The 20,859-nt window shown below is 37.0% G+C and overlaps 2 protein-coding genes across 2 annotated transcripts; one reads left to right on the forward strand and one right to left on the reverse strand.

Annotated features, from left to right (window-relative positions):
- The first annotated feature begins 182 nt into the window (after positions 1 to 182).
- LOC113495107 (cytochrome P450 4g15-like) lies at positions 183 to 9,797 on the forward strand. Its single transcript, XM_026873702.1, has 8 exons — positions 183 to 411; positions 1,742 to 1,909; positions 2,387 to 2,593; positions 3,567 to 3,671; positions 4,113 to 4,302; positions 8,326 to 8,477; positions 8,978 to 9,157; positions 9,517 to 9,797. Exons 1-8 carry the CDS (start codon positions 267 to 269, stop codon positions 9,672 to 9,674), a joined length of 1,305 nt encoding a protein of 434 aa, XP_026729503.1. The 5' UTR covers positions 183 to 266; the 3' UTR covers positions 9,675 to 9,797.
- Positions 9,798 to 10,280: 483 nt separating this feature from the next.
- On the reverse strand, positions 10,281 to 15,753 carry LOC113495022 (cytochrome P450 4C1-like). The gene is made up of 9 exons (XM_026873586.1): positions 15,646 to 15,753; positions 14,662 to 14,772; positions 14,037 to 14,222; positions 13,094 to 13,290; positions 12,711 to 12,780; positions 12,103 to 12,292; positions 11,337 to 11,482; positions 10,979 to 11,158; positions 10,281 to 10,531 (listed from the first exon to the last, which is right to left on the reverse strand). Exons 1-9 carry the CDS (start codon positions 15,710 to 15,712, stop codon positions 10,377 to 10,379), a joined length of 1,302 nt encoding a protein of 433 aa, XP_026729387.1. The 5' UTR covers positions 15,713 to 15,753; the 3' UTR covers positions 10,281 to 10,376.
- Between the last annotated feature and the right edge of the window lie 5,106 nt (positions 15,754 to 20,859).

The raw sequence follows: 20,859 nt of genomic DNA on the forward strand, positions 1-20,859 counted from the left end.
AGACATACGGACACCCGGACGGAAAATGTGGCTTAGTAACATGTATCCCTTTCAATTATTTTTCTTCATAGGGTACGCAACCTTGAAACATTAACCAAACAAACCAACTAGCAAACTCATTTAAAATATAAATTGAGGATATATCTATAATATATTTTATATGCTAATTTGCTTCAATAAAACCTTAAATTCTAATGTCACATTAGATATTATAGACAATATATATGTCCAAAGTTCCCTAAGGCAAGAACTGTTGTCGGTCCGCGATGATGGAGTTGTTATTGCTCGTGATATTAAGTTGCGTTTTGTTGGTTTGGTTATGGATGAGATATCGTCATCCATTGCCTCCAATTTGTCCGGGGGCGTTACCAGTCATTGGACATGTCCTAGCTGTGCCAAGAGAACCTCAGGGTAAGACAGAAATTTAAATTTCTCCTATCACATTTTGTGGGAGTGTGGTCTGTGGCAGGACAAGCGTAAAATCCCATTGCATAGTTTGTAACCGTCACCTGGTATTGTTTACAATGAATACCTTGTTGGAACTAGAGCAAATATTCGTACTTTTAGAGGTTTTTGCCATACTTATAATTTGAATCAAAATAACAGCTCCTAAATTATAGGACTCATTAACTTGTTAGTTTTTATTCGCGGTGCCTGGCAATTGAGAGTAATTCACCTCTTTTTTTGCTACAAGTACCGTTATTATTTTTTTCTTCTTTGTTTTAAAGGGAATGAGTGAAATATGTTTTCTTACCCCTCCTTTTTTTACTATTTCTTATTAATTTCGCTGTGGATTCTAAGGCATTGAATCGTTTCTGTCTGTGGTTTAGATCATAAACGGGTGAACTGAGGCGGATGCGGTTTCGCTTGTTGCGGGCTATTCATTTTTTTTTGTAGTTCTTATACGTAACAATGTTAGAATTGTAGTATTCCTACATACATATCCCTGAAAGCATACAAAGCGATTTGAACGAACCATCAAATATATTTCTTACAGCTTTCTGGGAATGGCAAAAAAAGATTTTTGACTTTTCTATGGAATGTGGAGGACTCGCTGTAATATCAATTATGGGAAGACCTTTGTACGGTAAGATTGTTAAATTATTTCATGTAATTGAGTTTAAACATTATTTCCCAATGTTCACATTTTTTTTATTTGTACGCCACAATGTGTTACAATGTACAAGCGTGTACGCCAACACAGGTGTAACCCCTGTTCTCTTTTTAAGTGCTTTCCAAAACATGGTAGCTGTCATATCTAATATATAAAATTCCCGTGTCACGATGTTAGTTACCGTACTCCTCCGAAACCGTTCGAGCCATTTTTATGAAATTTTGTATACATATTGGGTAGGTCTGAGAATAGAACAACATCTATATTTCATACTCCTAAGTGCTAAGGGTTGCTCACACTAAAAAAAAATATTTTATTTTTCGGACGAAATTTTTTGTTTTTATTTTTTTTATAATGTGGCATTAAAAATACATACAACTTGAAACAATTTACTAGGCAAAACCACGTGTGCTGGGTCAGCTAGTTTATTTCTAAAGAACAACCAACATTAAAAGTCGTTGCGTGCCTTGGGATCGAATTGACTATTGATTTGGCTTGGAATGGTTACTGTGGCCCCGGTACACGAAAGGCAAAAGAAGGAACATGGGTGGGTTTAGTCAGTAGAAGTGTGACACTCCTTTCCGCTCAACCCAAAGCGAGAGGTGTCATTTGATGATCTGCCATAAGAACGAAAGGTATATTATCGAAGCGTCATTAACACTGGCTTTATTATTTATTTTCCAGTTCTGTCAGATCCTGACGATGCTATCCTGGTAGCCAACACTTGTTTCTCTAAAAGTTATATGCAAAATTTTGCGAGCGAACTATATGGAAGGGGTTTAGCAACATCAGAGGGTAAGTGCAAGGATCATTCATGTGCATTTTTTTGCTTTACTTTTCTTAATCAATGAACAGAAAAATCCAAGACTTTGCGTTTTTATGACTGGTGTATATTGGATTCATCAAACTAATATTAAATAACTGAAGTGTGTGCAGTGTTAATGAATATATTTTAGTGTAAGTGAGCATATGGACAAAGATATTAAAATATATGTCAGCTAGATTGTTTATTCCTTACGTATTGTTTAAAAAAAATAATGTGATGATTATTCTGTTGCTGTAGAAAAGACTTGCACTTTTGAGCTGTATTTGCAAAAAATACTTATTTATTTAGTAGAAACTAGACGCTTGTTTACGAAACACGTAACCAACTTTCGAAACGATCTTCCCAAATAAACGTCTTAAACATACATTTTGAAATGTAAGCGTATGTACCTAAAAATATTGCCGAAGTCTCTTTCGTGATATTGAGACAACCTTGCTCTTTTGCAGTATCTATGTGGAAAGTGCATCGTAAGCTGTTAAACCCATCGTTCAGTCAGCAAATATTGAATTCATTTCTGGGTGTGTTTAACGATCAGTCTCGAAGACTTGTCTCTGAACTTGATATGGAAGTCGGGAAGGATACGTTAGATGTAGAAACGTATTTAACAACTTTCCTTCTGCGAACGTCTTGCCGTAAGTATTTTAACTTAAAATCAAAATAAGTCCCGCTTTTTATGTGAAGTAATGCAATATCACAATTAGTGATAAAGTGGTTGTGGCCTTGCGGTTTTATGCATGGACTTGTGCATGTACACCTGGACTTTTACATATATATTTAGAAACCTTATTTAGGTATACTGTCGTTTCCAGTTATTACATCTACTGCCCGGATTCCGATTGAACATTTTACTACACAATAGTCGGTTTTAATTCTTTTTCTCTTGGTGTGAAAAGCAGAAAAGTGAGATTCTTACAGAAATTATTACATAGCTTCTTCCTTTAAAACTCTAAGTTTGCTGTTTTGTTTACAATTTTTTTCATGAGCTGAGACCTAGGGCCCGTTGACAATCGGATATGTTTGACTCGAACTTCTAGATCGTTTAGGTATACTACGGTTTCGATAGGTTTGACCATTATTCGCTGTTATAATGTTTTTTAACCCCCACGCAAAAAGAGTTCTAATAAATATTGAAAAAATTACATCCAACTCTCATGTCAGAGACATGCCACATTTCACCACCACAAAGCTGAATTGATTATTTATTTCCAGAAACAACGCTTGGCTTAACATCAGAAGATAGTTCTATTATCAAAGCTTACATTGACGCGACAAAACATGCGTCTTATATTTATACATTGAGAGTGATTAAATTCTGGTTGCATTTACAGTTTTTGTTTAATCTAAGTTCTTATAAGAAACCATTTGACGCCGAAGTGAAAATCTTAAACGGTATTACAATGCAGGTATGTTTTTAAAAATTTTGTAAGTTTACTAGCTGACCCAGGCAACTACTTTGTTTTTCCATATAAATTATATAGGGAATATATGGTAAAGAAAAAATATACATATAATTAAAAAAGAATTAGGGATGGACGTCTTCTCATAAAATATAGGGGGATGAATAACATTTGGTATTTGGTATTGGACACAAGAAATAAACTTTTTAATGCGAGTAATTGAGAGTAGCTCCCCCTATCGGACGCCGATTAAATGATTTTTTCCATTTTGAATTTCAGATCATCCAACGTAAATTAAACGATAAAGAAAGTACAGTTATAGAAAATAGTCAAGGTTAGTATGTTAAACAATTAAATGAATCAACACGCATTTGTTGTATTGCGCAAATTTATCGATCGCAGGTTAAGGTACGTTTGATATGGTCTGACAGCTGATAGGACTATATCTGATCAATGTCTTAACGAGGTGCTCCGTGTTTCGGAAGGCACGTTAAATTGTGGGTCCCAGTCAGAATCTAGACAATCTAACAGCCAGTCCGAGTAAGGGGTAAATGCTCCACAATACATTCATTAACCCCAGTATCAAGTGCACCTTAACCTGTTATCAACTTGCACAGTTGTAGTTTTTTAAAAGGGTTCCTCTCTTTCACAATTCATGATTATAATATCAATTACCAGTATCAAGTGTAACTTAACCTGTTATCAACTTGGGGAGTTGTAGCTTCGCCAAGGGTTCCTCTCTTTTACAATCGACTTTTCAATACTATTATTACAGATAAATTTCAACCACTATTGGATCGAATGCTGCATTTATATAAAACACAGGATGCCTTCACCGTCGATGAGATAAAGGAACATGTCAACACAATGATCGCAGCTACTTATGAGACAACTGCCATTAGTATTACTTTTGCACTGATCTTACTTGGATCTCATCCCGACGTGCAATCAAGAGTTCTTCAGGAGTACGTATATGTTTCGTTAGATTAAAATAACTTCACCTACCAGTACTTTTTCACCAGCCAGTACCAACCACTACCACACATTTCATGATCTTAAGTGCTCTTAGTCTTCCTAAATTTTTAATCACGAATGAGGTCTTAACTTTCATGTTGGACTTTTCTTCCAGTGTCGTTCTTGCACTTCGTCCTTGTTGGTCTAGTGGTTAGTGACCCTGACTGCTGTACCAGAGGTCGTGGGTTCGTTTTCCACCCAGGACAAATGTTGTATGATGAGCATGATCATTTGTTCTGGTGTCTTGGTGTAATTTAACTACAGTATGTATATATATGCATTTAGAAATATATAAGTAAGTTTATCAGTTGTCTGGTTACCATAACACAAGCTCTGGTTAGCTTGGGATATGATAACCGTGTGTGAGTTGTCCCAGGATATATAAAAATAATAATAATAATAGCTGCACGGCCTAAGCAAGCAGCACCAGCCTGGCAGTGCAGGATTGAGAAGCGTGTTGTTGAGGCCAGGACACTCATAGCCAAACTTGTTGCGTTTCGGGGCGGAAACACTCGTCCTAGGGTCATGCGTTTTGTAAAGCGGGCGTTTGCTGGGACTAATATTAGCCCCAGCGAATACACCGCCCGAGTTACAGAACGTATTGACTTTTTTAAGCATAAGGTGTGTGCCTGGGCAAGCCGTATTCGACGTTACAAGACTCGAGTGGACCGATTTCACCAGAACCGTATGTTCCAAAGAGACCAAAGATGGGTGTACAGATCTTGGGAGCAACCTGCGTCGGAGGAGGGTGCCGGACGCCTGCCGGATGATGTCGCCACAAATTTGTTTTGGCGCAGCATCTGGTCGGCGCCTGTAACCCACTCTGAGGGGGATTGGATACGTGCTGTTGAGCAATCGTGTGAACGAATAGAAGAAATGGGGGCTATTGATATTAGTCCCCAAGACGTAGCCAATGCAGTCCGTCCGTTGGTCAATTGGAAAGCCCCGGGCCCGGATGGACTGCATAACTTCTGGTTGAAATGGCTACCAAGTTCACATGGTTGCTTAGCATCCCAATTCCAATCTGCCGTAGACTCGGGCATGCTCCCACAGTTCTTGACTACTGGTTCCACCCATCTGCTCCACAAAACAGGTAGTACCACAGACCCCAAAAATTATAGACCGATAACATGTTTACCCACCATCTACAAACTGCTTACATCCATTCTGAGAGAAAAGATTAATGACCATATTGAACAATTTTCTATCATGTCTGCCTCGGGTGTGTCGACATGTTGGATAGATTATAAGAAGGCCTATGATTCGGTGCCACATGCATGGCTCATGAGGGTGCTAGAGTTGTATTAAATCAATACAACTCTACGCACTTTTTTGAAGTCATGTATGGGGCAATGGACTACGGTGCTTCACTATCCAGGATGTCGGGATATCCAAAAGAGCGGTCAACTTATTAGGATTGAGCGGGGAATATTTCAAGGTGACAGTTTGAGTCCCTTGTGGTTCTGTTTACGCTTGAATCCTCTTAGCACTCTGCTTGAGAATTCAAGGCTGGGCTATTCGTTGCGGAGAGGAAGCCAGGTAATCTCCCACTTGTTGTACATGGATGACCTGAAATTGTTTGCTTCCAACAAGTTGCAACTGATGAAGTTACTGAAGATTACTGAAAGCTTCAGTAATTCCATCAGAATGGAATTTGGTGTTGACAAATGTGCAGTCATGCATGTAAAACGAGGTGGGATTGTAGAATCCCAGGGCATACAGCTCTCGGATTCTATAAACCTGAGGTACCTCTCCTCAACGGAAACCTACAAATACTTGGGTATGTCAGAGGCGTTAGGCATTAATGGCGCTGACATGAAACAATCGTTACAGACACGTTTCTTTGGCCGCCTGAATAAGATACTAAAAAGTTCCTTATCGGGCGGTAACAAGGTGCGTGCCCTTAAAAGTTGAGTCATGCCAGTGATAATGTACTCCTTTGGCATACTCAAGTGGACACAGACCGAACTGGACGCCTTGGGTAGAAGAGTCCGCACACTGCTCACCGCAAATCGAATGCACCACCCGCGATCATCGGTAATGATGTTATATATCCCGCGAAAGTGTGGGGGTCGTGGCTTCCTAAATGCCAAGACCCTCCATAATCGCGAGGTATGTAACCTCAGGGAGTATGTCCTCCGAGTGGACGTGGGGATGCACCGAGATGTGGTGGCAGTGGATAAGGGCTTCACTCCGCTCTCTCTAGGTAAAGAGAACTGGCACAAACCTGTCGTACTAAGCGTCAAAGACCACAAAGATGTATGGCAAAGCAAGGAGCTATACGGACGCTATTATCGGACCCTTCACGGGGCCGATGTAGATTTCTTAGCGTCCGTGGCCTGGCTACGCTTTGGAGATCTCTTTGGAGAAACCGAAGGGTTTGTATGTGCAATTATGGATGAAGTTATCATGACGAATAACTACCGAAAATATATAACTAAGGATGGTACAGTTGACATCTGTCGGGCATGTCACTGTCCCGATGAATCCTTGAGACATATAGTTTCGGGATGTTCTCGTCTTGCTAACGGGGTTACTTGCACAGACAACCAAGTGGCCAGGATTTTCCATCAGCAGCTTGCTCTGAAGTACAAACTTGTGGAATCTGAGGTGCCGTACTATAAGTATGTGCCCGACCCAGTTCTCGAAAGTGGTCATATCACACTGTACTGGGATCGGTCTATCATCACTGACAGGACTATTGTTGCCAATAAGCCTGATATAGTGGTGATCGATCGATCAGAGCGTCGGACAATGATTGTTGATATCACCATCCCCCATGACGAGAACCTCGTGAAAGCAGAAAAAGAAAAACAATTGAAATATTTGGATTTAGCTCACGAGGTTGTCGACTTGTGGGAGGTGGACTCGGCAATCATTGTCCCGATAGTCGTAAGTGCCAATGGCTTAATAGCCAAGAGCCCGATCAACATCTTCGGAGGCTCTCGTTGGGCGTCTGGGTCAAGGGTTTAATTCAGAGAGCGGTACTTCTAGGCAAGGCGCGCATCGTGAGGAGGTTCCTCTCTCTGGAGCCCTGACCACCGGCAGCTGGGCCCTGTTCCCGTTGCCGGTTGGACACTATTTTTTATATTTTTAAATATATGTTGTTTTTTTTTATATACCTATATTTAAAAATGTAATTTATATATTATTTAATTTAAATAAAGGAAATAATAATAATAATAATTGCCTGCCTAATTGTTTGCATTACCATGTGCAGGCGCCATGGCAGGTGTGGCAGGTGCCACTCTCGGCGGTAATAATAATTTTAAGGAACTGGTCCACTTAACATGTCTGAGGAGCTCGTGGCTAAGCTATAACCGCATAAGTGATTCGATCACAGGTTAAGCTATGCTTGACGCGGTTGGTCCGTAGATGGGTGACCATCTTTGTCATAACGAGTTCCTCCGTGTTTCGGAAGGCACGTTAAATTGTGGGTCCCGGCTGTTATTCCTACATCTTTGACAGTCGTTACAGGTGGTCAGAAGCTTGAAAAAGTCTGACAGCCAGTCTAACCAAGGGGTATCGTGTTGCCCAGGTAACTGGGTTAAGGAGGTCAGATAGGCAGTCGCTCCCTGTAAAACACTGGTACTTAGCTGAAACTGATTGGACTGGTAGCCGACCGCAACATAGTTGGGAAAAGGCTAGGCCAATGATGGTCCACTTAACATGTCTCATTTATATAATAGCCTATTTAGTTTTACATACATATTGAAATAGTTTTGCATCTACGTTGAATTCTTCATGTCTGTTCTCCCATAGAGCGGAGGTGAATTATGCCTAGTAGATGCCCCATCACATTGTATATTAAAGTTCTCAAGAAGGCCTCTGTGCGTTGGACCTATGTCCGTGACCATTTTGGTATATATTTTTTTCCTTTTCATACCCGGTCATCATCCCTATTGGGCTTCTTTTCAAACCCAAAAACCAAGACGTTATGAAAATTATAAAATATAAGTTTGTTTATCATCCAGATTAAATGAAGTGTTCAAAGAGAAAGACAGAGACGTGGACAAAACAGATTTACACAAGCTCGTGTACTTTGATGCTGTCATCAAAGAAAGTTTGAGACTCTACCCTCCTGGACCAAGAATCGTACGATGCATTGACACAGATGTTAAATTAAGTAAGTGTTTTTAAAACAAAACCATACAACCAACTTTAGATAAAACCCTTTTTGTAAGGCGAGGGAATCCTCATGGACACCCACTTCCCCGGGGGAGGAAATGGGTAGTGTCAGAGTCTTACTGACTAAACCTGAATCGCCGTGCTACGTCATCCGCATATTTGTGTCGGTGTATGGCAATGCGTTGCAATCCTTTATAAACCGACCGCGGGGCTCTTCAAATAAAACCCTACACTTAAAGATTTTTCGTTAAGAATAAATGACAGCGATTTCACGTTAAATGAAAAGGGAATCAACACACACACCACATACAGTACATCCAAACCTAACTACTGAGGTAAATAAAAAAACAAAATACAGATGAATTGAAATCCTCTTCCTTTTTAAAGTCGCTTGAAAAATACTTGTTTTATATAAGATTGTTTATACTTTACATTTTTTTATTATTAGATTACTTTAACCTTACACTTATGTTTTTTTTTAATTTATAATCATTGCAGAAGAATATACGTTGAAGGCTGGCAGCGAAGTTCTCATCTCAATACACTCGATCAACCGGCATCCGATGTGGGGCGCAGACGCGGACCTGTTTAGACCTGAGCGATGGCTGGACCCCGCCTCACTGCCTGGCAATCCTAACGCTTTCGCCACCTTCAGTTTAGGCAAACGAAACTGTATAGGTACTGTCAAATTAAGCTTTCTTTCCACATCTGCTATAAGTTTAAATCGTATTCATGGCTATTTTCTATTCGTCTATTTTTTTCTTACTTTTTTTAAAACGATTCCCGCCTTATGAAATTTCATCCCTGTGTGTTATGATAAATACATCCAGACTCTGAAAAAGCAATATTGGATCACACAAACGTTTGTCATAAGCATTGACTGAAGCTGCGACATGTCGGGCACAGCTGGTTTTACCTGGTTACCTCAACCATTCAGCTATAGTCTTGGTAATTTGGCTATAGTCTTACATTACAATAGAATTTATTAGACTATATAACATAGTTATATTGACAAAAAAAAATTGTTTATTTTGCAGGTAAAACGTATGCTATACTGGTAATGAAGGTAACTCTAGTGCATCTGTTAAGAAAATACCACTTCACAAGTTCATCGCCAAATATACAGTCGCAATGTGGAGCATTCTTCCAAGTTCCAAAGAACGAACACGAAGTCAAAATACAATATCGAAAGTAGTTGCTGATACACGCTGTTGAACTATTTATTACACCATTATAAGAATAAATTATACTATATCCCGAAAATTTCGTTGATCTAGCATAATCCAAACCGAGGATTATTAGGAGTTATGATTGTTAAAAAAAACGACGAAGTGCTTCGAGAGAGGTAGTTAGTGTTCGTGCACTTCGCTTGGCTCGACTTGGCGGGGGCACTACCGTGTCCCCAGATTTGTTTTTTATTCGTTCAAAGTTTAGTAACCACGTTGCTGTAAGAGTGGTAATACGGGACATGGGAAATCGCCAGGCGATGATTTTACAATTACTTTTATAAGCCTAATTAATGTTGATTTATTTAATTACGGATTACTCAAGCGTCGGTATTGGGATAGCCCGTCTAGTTTCAGATCTAACCGGACTGCAGCTGGATTGCAGGTTTCAGGTCTCCGGTTGGTTTTGAAACTAGTCAGGCTGTCCCGATAAATATGCGTGAATAATCAATTCTTAAATAAATCATTATAAAGCCGAATGTTATTCAAAATACATAACGTTTTTTTTTTTGTTAATAAAATTGGTTTATTTTTTGTGTTTATTTTGGCTTATTTTTGTATTATTTATTTCAATTTGTGCTATCATCGTTAACCGTTCAGTTACTTGCATTATAAAATATTTTTTACATTTTAATTTACAGCTTATTAAATAAATATATACACATTTCTATTTACATTCTCAATTCAAGCCTTATATGATGTCCAGTAACTGGTTTCATGAGTATATCAGATCGTGATAACACTTTGTTGATATCCCCGAAGACACGATACCGACGCAGTATATGTGCTAAAGTTGTTTTCATTGCCATCATGCTGTATGAGCGACCTGAAAGAAAAAATGGTTGAAATAAAAAAAAAACTCAGTACAAATGTCAATAAAAAGTTTACCTCACCTGGTATATACCGTAAATACATACTTAACAAGGTAAATATAAAAATGTCAAAACAACCGCATCTTAATCTGTTCACCCGTTTAGAAAGGATGGTGGCACAAGCAGGCCCACATACATACAGACAGACAGTAAGATAAAGCGGCCAAACTTGTTATAAAAAAAAAAGAAGATGATTTGAAGATGATCACGTGGCTGGACCGATTTCAGCTCCAGTCATCTCTAGAAACACCTCTCATATAAAAAAGGCATCCAAATTGTTTCCCCCGTTTAAGTGTCACGGTCCCGACACACACCCAGGCAAACACATAGATACACACATAGAGGTCAAGTTTATAACACCTCTGACCTCTATTTCACTTTGGAGGTTCAAAAATACACACCTAAACAAACTCGCTTCCCAATGCCAAAGGTAGCGAAAGCGTTGGGGTTTTTAGGCAAAGTTTCAGGGTTCAACCATCGTTCAGGTCTAAACTCTTCCACATCTGCGCCCCACATAGAATGCCGGTTGATTCCGTACAAAGAAAACACGCAGGTTGAACCAGCTGGTAGTGTGTAGTTTCCTTAAATAGCGAAAATGTAATTATTGGTAAGAATAGGTAAGGTGTAAATTGATTCATCTTTCGATTGGCAACTCCCAAAAAAAAGATCTTTTAATCGATTTGATCGAACTATATTTTCCTCTGAGGTTAATAGTTAAGGTTTTACTTTTAAAATTAATAGTTTTCTCTATGAACTTACTTATCTGTATATCTGAATCTACATTCCTGGCTGCTAGCGGAACCGGAGCATATAGCCTTAAACTTTCCTTCAAAACAGCATCCAGGTAAACTAGCTTTGGTAAATCATGCTTGGTTACATCTCTGTCCCCTAATTCTGATTTTAACCTGCAAAAAATATTAAAGACTAAAATCATGATGAATCTTGTTGAAGAATTAAAGAATGCGTTTTGCCATTTAGAGAAACGACTATTGTTCACCTTTACATCAAATTTTGAAATACTTTATTAAAAAATGACAAAATAAAGGCAGGTGTCATGTTGGTGACTAAAGTCTTTGGGTATCTGAGACTTGTACTGCGAAGTGCCAACTATCTAAACCCTATCAAATGTGACTTATAATTCAGGATACCACCGTGCCAAAAAATCAATAACACTGTCTGTTCATATTATACCTTTGCTGGCTCGAGTTGCGCTCTTACCCAAATAGAAGCAAGGATTCCAGAAAAGCAATGAAATGTCATGGTCTTTTTGCATGTATACGGGACACATCACACATTAAAAATCATCATGGGGTCATAGTAGAGTTAGTAGTTAGTAGAAGGTAAAGGAGCATAACCAGAAGTAATTTTGCGAGACAATGACAATATTTGGAAATATTAAAGTTCTACCAACGACCGAGGGCGATTATATTGGTAGATCACCCATCACATTTTTATTAATATTCGAAAAAAGGCACTATTTGTCCCTCCGTAACTCTTCACAAATTCAAAATGTCTAATATCTTACTCTTTATAAATTCGTTCTTGCATCACAGAATCTGATCCAATTACTAGCAATGTATATGTCATAGAAGTTGCCGTTGTATCGAAAGCTGCTGCTACAATTGTGTCTAGATGTTCCCTTATCTCTTCATCTGAGAAAGCGTCTTGATTCTCAGCCAGCTCGAGCATTTGATCCAAGAGTGGCTTGAATTTGTCTGAAATGTAATTATAAAATAGCATTAAGTCAAAATTGTCACTTTGTTTAACTTATGGACAAAAGCTAAACCAAGTTAATTTTTAAAACCAAATAATATATTTAAAAAAAAACTACTCCTATATTAAGGAATTTGATCCTTCAAGTCACAAACATTCAAGTCAAAAGTCGGGCACAAAAACACCCAGACTGAGAACAAGCATTCGTGGATCACACAAACGTTTGTCCTACTCGGGGATCGAACCCGCGGCACGCTGAGCATAGCGGGTTTGACGTGGTGACCTCAACCACTCGCTTATTCGTGCAGAGAGCCTATATTGAAAAAAGATACCAGATATTCATTATATCTTTATAGGACTATGCACAATCGACCAAACAACCAGTGCAAAAAGGAAATTCATCACCAATATTAGCATTACCTGATTTTGAGTCACTGTTCATTTCATAGTTGCTGTTTAACTTCATCTCAGACCTTCGCTTCTTTATAATCTGAAAGTAATTTTTTTGCTTTAGTATCTTATTTGAACGCTTTGCACAAGTGTCCTGTAAGAAATAAGGATGGGACTTAAAGCTCTTTAAGGCGACTAATTTGTAAATGTATTGTAAATAAGCATGAGAAAAATCTCAAAATTTAGCTACTTTGACTTCATGCAGCAATCCGTTAAGGATGGAACGCTAAGTACCACAATACTATTGCACAACACTAGAGATCCTTATGCCAATATCCAATACTACTCACTCGTATAACTAAATCGACTCGAAGCCGCGGGCTAATGCTAGTAAATAACAACAAAAATATTACCCCATTAATTACTCTTTTGGTGACTCCAGTTAATTTATTTTCTTTTCTCTTTAATGAACTCAAATTGTATAAAAAAGGCACATGCAGCCAGAATTTCGGGATTCTCTCTCCAAACAAATGAAATAGATTTTCTGTGGCCTGAGCGTAGTCTTTGTCAACCATTATTTGATCTTGCTCTCTAAAGCCCAGAGTTGTTCCTAGAATATAAGAATTGGACTTAAAAAAAAATAATAAACCAAATCTGCTCGAAGAGCCGTATAGTGTAACATTCTGAAGCCAGGATTTGATATTTTTGGTCCCGATTACCGGTGCCTTCACGATTAAGCTCTTATAAATGTACATTCTTGGCTAGTAAAAAATACTAATAATAATTAGGTATTTGAAGAAAAAAAATATAATGAAGACGTAAGATAGATTTCATAAATATATGGGATACGTTTTTTTATTATTAAAAATCTCTTTCAATCAATAAACAAATAAGGTAATACGAGATGGTAGGTACCTAACTTGAAATTTCGTGTGACGTCACTTGTCATTACACGTTGTTAGTCCAAAATTTTATAGCTAACATGCGTTTTGATTGTCTTTTTATTGATTTGATGAACTGGCGATTAGTCATAGTTAGTATATATAATACTAAAGACAATCAAAACGCATGTTAGCTATAAAATTCTGCTTCCAGATTCCAGTATTTTGCCAGGTTTTATTAATCCTGGCAAAATACTGGAACTTTGAACTTTGAATCTTGGCTAGTAAAGCAATCTTAGCAATCTTTTGGACTAGCAAACATATAGATATTAAAAGGTCTGCGCTAAGTGTTTTCACAAAAAAAAAACAATAAACTGATCATATACCAATATGTTTTTTGACTTGATAACCTCCTTTTTTAGAAGTCACTTTAAAATACAATACATAAAATGATTAAAAAAAGGACAATACTCACGACAAACATTTTTCAGTGAATTACTAACTAGGTATGGTTGCACATCAAATGACTCCTTTCCTACTTTAGGTTCCAACAAGGAGACCAACTCTCTGGCTTGCACATTAAATTCAGCAATAAATTTATTCAGCACTTGCAGATTAAATGCTGGGTTTAGGAGTTTGCGATGAGGTTTCCATGTTGATTCTGTAATGGTAGATATTTAAAATTAAAAACAGTTATGAGCCTGGGATATAATCCGATAGTTAGTTTATTCACAATAAGACAAGTTTCTCTCCCTAATATTCGTTATCCCTTAGTGTCTATTTTTGTTATTACTTTTTTATAAATAAAATCCAAGTTTCCAAATTTCTATCGTGAAAGCTACATAATAATGTGAGAACTCCTTAACAAGAAATAATTGATGTCACTATAAAATAATATTCCACAACTTTCGCACAACGCCATCTAGTCTCAAACTCTGCAAAGGTTTTATTATAAGTGCTAGACAACTGATAAACGGCCTTATATACTTCAGAATACACATTATAGATATAGTACACCAAAACCTAGAACGTGAAAATGAGAAATCCATTGCAAGAACTTGCTAGTATTAAAACATAATCATCGTTTCTTTGATACATACCCTTAGCTGTCACCAGGCCTCTACCATAACAGTCCTTTCCGAACTCATACAAGTAAGGTTTGTTCATGCAGGCGTTGGCAACGATCAGGCACTCATCGGGTTCGGTCATGACTGGAAAACAAAAGAAATTCTTCCGTTAGAGTTGGAGACAAATTATCGACAGATCTGAGATCGAATGAAAATGACTGTTGGTAAGCGCATTACTCAAGAATGGATGGGCCAATTTAGTTTCTTTTTGTATATTCCTTAAAAACCTTGAATGGCCTTTAAGAAATATAGGTTTCAATATTTAAACTCAATTGAAATGTTTGATTTTTTAGGCCTAACCTTGCGTTCTTTAGAGGACATATTTTAATTTTCTGATGTGTAGATTTAGGTACACTGATCCCACATCAGTGTACCTAAATCTAAAACCTTGTTTATGTCGTTGCCACCCTTGTCCAACGGCCGCCATCTTGAAAATAGTGCCATTTGTAATGGTTTTTACGAAATATTACCTCTTAAACTATTAATCTTATCAAAAAAAAATTGTTTCCATTTTTTATGCAAATTAATTTAGTTCAGCAATTATTTGTCGTAGAACTATAAATAAAAAGTTATGAGCGAAAATGTTCAGAAACTCGAGAAAAACATTATATTTACAGCTTTACACTGACCCCCCCCCCCCTACGCATAAGAAAAATAAATTGCGTCCTCTAAAAAACGCAGCGAAAATGTAACAGTTCAGTGGATTATAAAAAAAGATTTTAAGCGAGGATGAAGGAGGTGGGGTCAAGGTTACATTTTATCCCGGCATTTCCCTTGGAAACGGGAACCTCCGCGCGTTGTTAACTGAAGTCCACGCGGCCGGAGCCGCGAGCAACAGCTAGTCACAAATATTTGAATTATCTCTTGCACGAGTTTGATTTCTTTATTAATTCCTAAATTTGAGTAGAGTTTTAACTTAAAAATCACTTGATAATTTCTAAATTGCAGAAAACTTACTGAATGCTTGATGTGGACCAATTAGAAGTTTCATTATTCCACCATTCTTCAAGCAGTAATTGAACATATATTTTTCGTACTCAAACCAATCTGGAATAAAGAAGAAAATTATAATTCTGTAAAAGATTTAAGAAAAAAGTTGAAACTCTTAATTTTGAGCTAAAAAATCGAACAGTCGTATTACAAGTCTTATTCATCTTCGCATACTACACTTTTATTTTTGCAAAATCATAGTAAATTAATAGTATTTCCAATTCCTTTTCTAAAAATTGCATAACCATATCCAAAATAATTTCACAAATTTGATAAAAAAATCAATGATCATGTTTAATTATTTAAATAATTAATCCGCGACCTAATTAAAAACGCGTACAATTTAGAAATTATGCATTTTCAATATCTTACGAATGGCATCTCCCATCATCTGGTGAGCGTTTCCTAGGATCGGTAGAGCGCCAGGGTAGGTAGGAGGAGAAAGGCCCCTGGGTTTCATCCAGGACCACACGACCATCACTGCACACCATGTCACTATCAACACGACGAGAACAAACATTATGACCAACAATGTTGTTGTTAGATACCGTGCCCTTATTTATACACAATCTAGCGTAGTAATTCAAGGTAGCGTTTAACCTTTAATTAAAACTAAGGGGGGGGGGGGGTCGTATCTCAGGTCTATCTACAAAATATGTAGATAAATTATTACCGCCTTAGATTTTGGCTGCATCCAAGATTCAAAGATTGGTTTTTCTTTACTCGCGAAATTCTCTTTATCATTTGGTTGATGAAGAAACTGGTGTCAGAGTTGAAACTGCCCATAATTGAAAAAAGAGCTTGAAATGCTCTTTATAAAATTGTGAATTATCACACTAAAAGATTGTGTTAATTACTTATGGCACATGAAGATATATGAATTCGAAATGACTTTGTCGTGACACTAAGATCTTTCCTCGGTTACTCTTATAGCCATAAGTTATCACTGTTTGGAATAGAACTTCTTCGATCAAAGTTCAAGTAATTGTTTAATTTATAGTATTAGAAAAATATAGATTTTCAAAAGTAAGCATGAATTTAAAGGCTTCATTTAGGCAGATTTAGGCATTAAAGGCCTAAATGTCAGTGTTTACGTAAAATTAAATTTACATTAGTTATAATCCCTCACGTGTATGAAGGATTGCGGTGTATGAAGGATTGCAACGCATTGCCATACACCGACACAAAAACGCGGATGACGTACCTCGGCGGTTCAGGTTTAGTCAGTAAAAGTCTGACACTACCCATTTCCTCCCCCGAGGGAGTGGGTGTCCATGAGGATTCCCCCGCCTAAACAAAAAAAAACAAAAAAAAAAAAAAAAAAAAAGTTATAATCCCTTATGCCGAGACTGTCAAAATTATGGGAGGGAAAGAACTAAGAACACTACACGTAGCAAATTTTCGTACACAACGATAATATCCTACTAATGTTATAAATGCGAAAGTTTGTATGAATGTTTGAGTGTCTGTTCCTCTCATGCAAAAACTACGGAACGAATTTAGACAAAACTTCATACACAAAAAGTTTATAACCAGGATTAAAACATGAGATATTTTTTTACTACGATTTCGTGTTCCTTTGGGTTCATTTCCGATTTAAAGCGAGCGCATCCGCGGGCAACAGCTAGTCTTGTTTATAAAAGATTAATTTAACTAATAAATACACTTACTTGCAGTTTATGTGTAACAGTATTAGCTAGGTAATTATTTCTATCATCTTGCTAAATCGATGCCGTTGTGGGAGCAAGATGGCGCATTAAATCGGTTTATCGGCGTCTCTCTTTCACAGTAACTTAGACCTACTTCAACACAATCACAGATCTCAGACAAAGGTACATTCGTTCAAGCATAGTCCACAGATTAACGTGAATTTTGCAGCTTACGTCAGAAAAGTTTAATACAAATGTACTGTTAGCAACAAAAGTTGATCAATAAAATTGCAAAGTCATCATCATCCTAGCCTTTTTTTAATTATGATGGGTTCGGCTTCCAGTTTAACAGGATGCAGCTAAGTGCCAGTTTTTTACAAGGACGGACTGCCCATCAGACCTCCTCAACCCAGTTACCTGGGCAACACGAAACCCCATAATTAGACTGGTTGTCAGACTTTCTAGCTTTTGAATATTCGTAACAACTGTGCAAGATCTGTTATTTACAGCTGGGACCCACAATTTAACGTGCTTTCCAAAACACGGAGGAACTCGTTATGACATAGATGGCCACCCATCCACAGACTAACCTTATCAAGCGCAGGTTAACCTGTGATCGATACACTTGTGTGCGAGGCTGTTAATGTTTATGTGTGTACAAAAATGTAAACTGATAAAAAATTCTGTTTTTAGAAACGCGTGGCACCGTCATGAATTACTACTGCACAATAATTCTCGTAATGTCTATATGAGGCTTTGCTTTAAAGGGACGCACCTGTTGTGTCGACACTTTAGGAGATGACTGTACTATATACCACTATACCATAATTTTCAACAAAGCGTAATAAAACAACAACTAGTACATGTAATTTACCTGTATATAATCAAAACTACTTATTTCGCAACATTGTTTGATGCAATGTCTCAGTTCAAAGTTGTTGTTTAATAGGTATCTAGCAAAGTAAGTGTTACATTGTAACCTAAAGGCTTCTGTTACCATAGAAAAATCAGTAGTTTTCAATCTTAATTAGCTTTTATTACCTGTCCCTTTGTCTGGAGCCCTATATTTTATGCAAAGAAACAATAATATAAAGAGAGAGACCAAGAGCAGTTATTTGACAAAAAATCTGTTTAGTCCGTTGGGGAGATTTTCAAAAATATTAGGTACGTATCTTTACGTGTTTTTTTTTGGATTTGTATTGAGATCAATAGGCCAAACCAATGTGCTCGATGTGTAGGGAGTACGAACCCCGCGTAGGAAAAGCGTTTTGTGTGATTCATAAATTCTTGTTGCGGGTATCGGTCTTTTTATTAAAAAAGAAGGATGCAATTTCAACGTATTTTTTTCAAATCTTCCTTTTGCCTTTGCTGGAGGTCAACATAATAAAATATAATTATCTCGAATCTAGCAGGTAATAATAAATTTTCAGTCATTTGAGGTTAGTTTTATACTTTTTCGTAATATCAACTCGCTCACTAATATTTTAGCAAATTATTTTTTCCACTAAAATATTTTATTATTATTTATTATTATTACTAGCCTGGAATGTTATCACTGCTGGGCAAAGGCCTCCCCACTCTTCTTCCACTTGTCTCTGTCATGAGCCGCGAGTGACCAGTTCGGTAAGAACGAATCCAGGTCATCCCGCCATCTCCGTCTGGGTCTGCCTCTCTGTCTACTAAAATATTTTATGTCATAAATAATAATACCTAATAGCTTGCATTTATTCTACTGCTGGAAACAAGGCTAGGCTACAAAGGGAAAGCTTGCGTACGCATCGAACCTGCCCCTTGCAAGAAACCGCAAGGCAACCACGACATTTTTGTCTACTTTATCATTTCTTTAATGAACATGAGGATATATGGATGATAAAGATATATTATGAAGTTCCTCAATTTGTGCCCCATAATATGTTTTGCCACTTCACATGGAAAACCTTTTTCAACGTGAAAAAGGAATATCATCTTCGAAACCATAATTTTACCCTTTTCTTGTGGGCTAAATAAGGAAATCCTTTTAACCCAAATCGTAGGACAAATATTTTACATTTAACTTATGGGAGGAAATATTTCAGTTTTGACTTTAGACTGTGCTTATTATGTTTTGTAGTGAGCCGTAAGTAGGTATCATGAGATAATGATGATAATGAATTATTATATTTTTGTTCTCCTGAATTTACTCCACTGATTTTCATCATTTGCTCATTACATTCCCGATCTATTTACTTTAAAAAATAATTTTCAATCCATGAGCTACGATGCCACAGACAACCTCACAGACAAGTCAAACTTATATCATCCCGTCATATTTACGTCAGGAGTAATTTTTCAAATCGGAGAACAAAAATAAAATAAAAAACGGAAATAAAAATGCAATTATCAAGTGGCAAAAGACATTGGACACATTTTCCATCACAAATTGCTTTTACACTATAGATTATTAAGACACATTTTTTTTACATTTCGCTTTAACTGCCATCTTGCTATCGTTACGAACAACTTGATATAAAAAATACAGTGGCTCTCCTTCATTCTGCACTGCTTGCATATTTAGTACGAGAAAGTAGCCTAGATGGCGTTGTACTTAATTTAGACATTGCGTTTTTCTTCTGTTTTTTTATGCAGTAAGAATCTTGTTTTAATTGGTGATTTCTAAAATGTCTGTTGCAATAGTTACTGAATGTATTCAGCAATTTTGTCCCTAAGTGAATTATGGCCCACTGTTTGATTGAAAAATAATTTGAGCTGTTTAAAAGTTGTTGGGGTGAAAAAAATGAAGAATAGCCGAATGAAAGCGTATTGGAAAAGAATATTGATGAGCTTATCGCGAGAGTTCTTAGCTTCGTTTGATAAGAAAATTGGTAGTGTGATATGAATTATGAATATGGAAATCTGATTGTCAAGGGAGAGTTTAGTATTTTTTATGATTGTTATTTTCTTTTGCCGGACAAGACCGCTCAAAGTCATTCTAAGCCTAGGATTTTATAAATAAAAGTCGTTGTTATGTAACTTAAGATTACCTTGAAACATTCGTATTAATACAATGTTGCTAAACAAATCGTTTTGAACCTTTGAATGTAAGAAAACTAAATTTTTATTACGCATTGTTTAATATGTCAATATAATTGTTTCTAGTTAGTACAGTCAGACATAGAATAATAAAAAAACGACATAAAAATATAGGTCACTACGACAAAACCGCGGATCAAATCTTAAGCGACGTGTCGCGGATCGGTGGATGATTAACGAATGTTTGTTTTAGTCAGGGTATCCTAGTGCATGTGACTTATATTTTTAGGAAATCCTTAAGGTCACATGGTCATCCGTTCATGAGGATATAATGGTCTTATCATAGAAAATAAGAGCTAGTAGTGTGCTTTCTTTCTGGAGTACATGGAGAGAGTCCATGAGGACAGAAAAAATAAATCGCAGAATAGAGCAAAATTGTTCTATACTATTATTTTTATTCGATTGCAAATGCGAAAATATTTATGCAAACAATTAACTACTTTGTAAATGAGAATTCCGCGAT

This window comes from Trichoplusia ni, chromosome 6 (assembly GCF_003590095.1).
Source record: "Trichoplusia ni isolate ovarian cell line Hi5 chromosome 6, tn1, whole genome shotgun sequence".
Classification (NCBI taxonomy): domain Eukaryota; kingdom Metazoa; phylum Arthropoda; class Insecta; order Lepidoptera; family Noctuidae; genus Trichoplusia; species Trichoplusia ni.